This window comes from Anopheles cruzii, unplaced genomic scaffold (assembly GCF_943734635.1).
Source record: "Anopheles cruzii unplaced genomic scaffold, idAnoCruzAS_RS32_06 scaffold00398_ctg1, whole genome shotgun sequence".
Taxonomy (NCBI): Eukaryota; Metazoa; Arthropoda; class Insecta; order Diptera; family Culicidae; genus Anopheles; species Anopheles cruzii.
The window spans coordinates 8,648-13,906 of record NW_026454007.1 but is presented as its reverse complement, the minus strand read 5'-3'; the positions used below and the strand labels follow the sequence as shown (position 1 = coordinate 13,906).

Here is a 5,259-nt window from a genome sequence, read left to right as displayed (position 1 = left end):
AGCGGCAGTAGCGAAATACCACGGGTAGCACGGGACGAGAACAGTGGAACCAGCCAAACCTGACCGCCGGAGAAGCCGTAGCCGTCATACTTGAAATCGAGCGTAATAATGAGACCAGCTTAGAAGGTAGGAAGCGGACTGTCAGCCTGGGCAAGTGGGCAACGTTGCACCAAGATGGAGGAATTAAAGTGCGTATCCAACTCACAATCTGCTGCCACACACGGTCGGGCCACTGCCAGCAGGCCTGCGGCACTCCTCCCGGAGGGATTTGTAATTATGAAACACAAAACGACAGTAGATTTGGCTGAAGAACGAACGGAGGGGCCAACCTACGTGCAAACGAGCTTCGATTACGTGTTGGAGAGCCGGTCGTCTCGGCATTAGGACCTGCCGGGAAGACGCGATTGCGATCGGCGGAGCGGGCCGCCAGAGGCTCCACTGGTTCGGCGCAACTTCCAGTGGAACGAAGGAGTCAGTCCGCGGGGCAAATTGGACCGATTGCTTTCCAAGCGAAACGGTGGGCAAAGAAGCTTTAAACTCCATTCCCCGTTCCCCGGTCCCTAGACTCTAGACGGGCTAATATGCGAAGGTTGGCGTTTAGAAATTGATTTTCGTTCCACGGGACCGTAACCAAAACATCTTTACTACTTCTACTGACCGACCCTAAGCAATGCCGTGGAGTAGCCTAGCAGTGCGCGCAAAAGGCCCATAAATAATTGGATTGCCTGCTGCCTGCTGCCTGGTGCAATAAGTGGCACTGTCGGCCTGTGCGACTTCAGACCCAGCATCACCGGCAGGCCGGCCAACCAGAACGGGGTATCGGGCCGAATTCCTTGCCCATCCGCCGGAACCATATTGCATGCCGAAGGAATTCGCATGGTTCGCACGTGTATGGGCACGATGATCGTAAAACAATTTGTTCTAGGCTGCCCCTAACGAGAAGTAAGGGCTCCAGCCCCGGGGGAGCCCAAAGTTTGAATGGTTTTATGACGGCCCGGCAAATGGAGGCTCTCTGATGGAGCAAACACCACATGCCAACTTCAACGTTCGATTCAAGGAATCCTTGGCACGCTTCCCGAAGGTTCCGCCGAAGAAGGGCTGACGGCTGGAGCGAAAAAAGCCTCGCTAATAGCAGACCCCGTTTTTCATGTTGTGTTTTGTAATTAGAACGCACCCGCTGTATCTTCGCCTATCTGGTCGAAGCTTCGATAAGATCCCCGCGGCATTGGAGCGACATTGAGTTAACAGTTCGCTTTTTTGCATACGATAAGCGCATAATTCTCACCGTTTCTAAATTAATTATCCTTCGGTAAATAAACATTGATTAACACACAAAATCCTATCAGTCACGGTTTCGTGCCTTCCCTTTTGAACTTCCTGTTGTCCACGAAAGGCAAACAAACGGTCGTGTAATGAGCAAACGATGAGTTTCATGTTTCGGGCCATATGACTACCCGTTTCCGACTTCCCGGCAAAAAGGAACACACAATTTGTGATTAAACGAGACGCGACATGCCGTCGTCCCGTCGGCAACCATCCGTTTTGGGGCCATTGGACCGGGCGAACTGGTGAATCATGATCACATTCTTCACGACCAGACCGTCGTCTTGGGCCGCCTTCTTCCACCAGCTTGGAGCGCCGCCGTTCATGCTCCGTTTGGCGGAATGGGGCGCTCCGAGAGGTCGCTGCAGAACAGACCGACTTTTCCAGCGTTTGCTTCTCACGGCCTTTCCTGCATGTGCCGGCGCGCGATCGAGCCCAAAAAGAGGGAAAAACGGTCCACACCCGATCGCCGTCTCCATTTTCGCCGCGAGACACCCAGCATTGTGGGCCTGCACAATGACCTTTTGGCAGGCAGGCAGGCACAGCTATCGCGAAAGATCGGAACCACCGCGGCAGCAAGAATGTATAATCTGGGACGCAAATAAAAGAAAAATGCACAAACGGAATGCGGACCGCTTCGAGAGTCACCAAAAGGCAGCTGTCATGTTTGCATTTAAAGTTAGCCAAGTTGGCGGCAATGGGCAAATTCAGAACTTTAAGCTGTCCCACATGAATAGACAACGCTCCAGTAAACACTTACTTGCTCGAGGACTTGGAGTTCTCGCCGAATCCGACCGTGAAGTTGGTGGAAGTCATCGTTGCAGCAGGAAACACACCAAACACTTGGCACCGGTAGACGAAAGGATCGACTCGCAAAACGCAGTCAGAATTCAGATTAAGTCTCACTTTCGACCGCTCGGTTGCCGGTACGATGCAAAAAAGTGCGTTTTCAAGGCAAAACTCTTCCAGCACAGTTAGCGCAATTTATTCGCTCCCTTTGTTCAAGGAACGAGAACACGACCGACGGACGGACGGAAAACACGGAACACAAAAACCGAGCGCGAAGGAGCAAAAATCTGGATCAAACCGGACCGCGCGGTGCGGTACTACGAGGCCAGAAGTGTTGTTAGTGCGAATTGGCAAACGAATTCCGATGGCTTTCTGGGCATAGGATGCGATCACTTGGAACGGATGGGGAAACACAAAACAAACTTTATATTCTTACACGATGCGAAACAGAACCGAATGCCGGGAGCGCGAGATATTTCAAAATTCAACGGGTCTAAATTTCTGAGTATTGCTCTTATATCATATCTGACTTTTGGATCTGACTTTGAATTTTCGAACCTAACTCTGAGTTTCTAAAGCAACGCGCTGTGAGCAGGAAACGCTTCCTTCAAACATGGCCTTTTTCACATTTGATCGCGCGGATTACAGTTCAAGCAACACTTACTGGCAAATTATCTAAATTTTAATTGTAACCTCCCAGGAATACTCAGCATAATCAAGCGCTGTGAACTTGAACAGAAACCTACTACTTTTTTCACAATTCTTAGAATTTTAGTGTCTTCAAACATTCAAAACGCACAAACAATTCTCCTCAGATGGCTCAGTACGCAGCCACCGCCGCGGGCATTTTCTCGCATTTGCTTTTCATACAAAACATTAACTTGGCGTTTGCTTACGAAGCAACTGTCAAAACAATTTCGACAGTGCGACTCTGTGTGCGTGCCAAGCGTTGTCCAACTTGCGTCAGTGTGTGTGTGCGGCCGTCGCGTCGAAACAGCAGAAAAAAGAATGTAAAGAAAAATACAATCGTTTTCATATCTTCGTCTATTAGGAAGGTTCGCAGAAAGGCACGCACAGCGCAGTTTCCTCCTCAAGTGGCATTTAGGCGACGAATCTTTGTTCCTGTTTTGCGGGCGTTCGTGCTCCGTTCCGTGTACCGTAAAAGGTAATCTGCTGCCGACGTCCTGTGGTGCGTACGTAAGAAAAGAAACGGTAGTGGCGGCGTCGGTGCAGTGTCCCAAAAAGGAGGACACTTGCCGCCGCTCGTCTGCGTCAGAGGTTCCGGGGTCGTTAGCGCGCGACGCACTTTGAAGCATCTTGGGCGCACGAAAACATCCGTTTCTGGCCGAAAATCGCCCGCCGTTTGTGGTGTTGCGCATTTGTTTGTGTTGCCTCGGTCGCAGCAAACAGGAAATGTCGCTCCGCTTGTTACTCGCCAAACGAACTCATAAACTAGCAGTGACCGCGACAAGCACGGGTTAAAAATCGGTAGAAAAGGAACAAGCAAACCGCAGACCAACGGGGACGGTGCGACAGGATGATCGGCACGGTCACGGTGGAGGCGCACTATTCGGCGACCTACGTCGAAAACTACCTGGATGCGGTGGAAAACCTCCCGGACGATGTGCAACGCCATCTGTCGCGCATCCGCGAGCTGGACGTCCTCTACCGGAGCCACCTGCGGGACGTTAATCAGTACTACGAGCAGTGGACGTTGAATCAGCCCCACAACGGAACGACAGCGGCCGCGGCGCTAAACTCGACCGCTTCCACCAATGGTCCGGGCCCGGATGCGACGCCAGCTCACCCCGAACCGTCTTCCGGACCATCGTCGTCGTCGTCGTCCTCTTCGTCAGGTTCCACCGAGCAGAGCAACGTGCTGCGGCGTGCGATTGCACGCATCCAGCAAAGCTTGATTGCGGCCCAGGAACTGGGTGACGAGAAGCTGCAGATCGTCCAGCAGCTGCAGGACTTGATCGACCACAAAACGCGCCAACTCGACCAGGACTACCTGCACCTGGGGAAGGACTTTTTCGCCTCGATCCGCGAACAATCGCGGGACGAAAGCAACCGTATCATCGATGGCATCGGATCGGATCGCTATCAGGCGGCCGGAACGGGGGGCGCCGCTGCAAACAACGGTCCGGGACAGTACGGGGCACCGGGCAATGGTTCCGGCCACGGCGGACCGGGAAATGGCAACGGAGGTGCAGGACTCGTTGGCTCAAACCCGCATCTACTGCAGCACACCAGCAACGGTACGGCGCTCGGTGGGACAGCCGGTGGCCACCAGGGTGTTGGTGCTGGGGGCGCTTCCGGAATGTACAGTGGAAACAACGGTGGTGGTGGTGGTGGGTTGATGGGTAACGAGCGTAGCTCGAAACGTGCGCGAAGGACACGCAACGAGCAAAGTGGTGCCGCGAATGGTGCGGGTTCAAACACACCCAATTCAACGTGTGGGGCCAGCCCAATGGATATCGATTCTTCGATCGATAGTGTCGGTGGTCTTCCCGGTCCGGGAGTGTTAGGTGGCCTCGGTGGCAGTGGTGAGCCGATCGGTATGGCGCTGTCTGGAGCCGGCGGCAACGGTGGCAAACAGGACGTGGCCAGTGGCTCGCTGGGTGCTGGGGCAGGCAGCAGCAGTGGTAGCGGCAACAATGGTAGCGGTGGCAATGGAACTATGACCGGCGGAAACGGGAGCGGCGGTGCGAGTGGTGTAGGAAGTGGTGGCCATAATAGTAACGTAAGCGGACTGTCCGGACGAGATGGACAGGGTGGTGGCAATAGCACGGCAATCGGCAGTGGAGGAGGCAAGGGAGCCGCCGGCAGTAACGGGGGCAATGGCCAAAACAGCACCAGCAACAATAACGGCGGAGGCAACGGTGCCAGTGGCAGCGGAGGTGCCACCACCGGTGGTGCAACGGGTTCCCAGTCGAGCGGTTCGAATCAAGGTGGCGGTGGTGGCAAGAAGGGCAACAGCGGCGGCGGCGGCGGAGGGAGCGCTGGTGGCAGCGGTGGAGGCGGCGGTGGCAGTGGCAGCGGAACCGGTGCGGCAACCTCGGGCAAAAAGAAGAAGCGAAAGGCGGCCGGCAGTGGCCGGGGCTCGCAGGCGGCGCGGGAAGCGCGCGAAGAAACACCGGCCGCCGA

General features: G+C 54.7%; 1 protein-coding gene across 1 annotated transcript; it reads left to right on the top strand.

Moving 5' to 3' along the window:
* Positions 1 to 3,190: 3,190 nt before the first annotated feature.
* LOC128276061 (uncharacterized) lies at positions 3,191 to 5,257 on the top strand (the record flags this gene model as incomplete). Its single annotated transcript, XM_053014531.1, has 1 exon — positions 3,191 to 5,257. A coding segment is annotated over exon 1 (1,608 nt), but the record flags the coding sequence as incomplete, so codon positions are not given.
* Between the last annotated feature and the right edge of the window lie 2 nt (positions 5,258 to 5,259).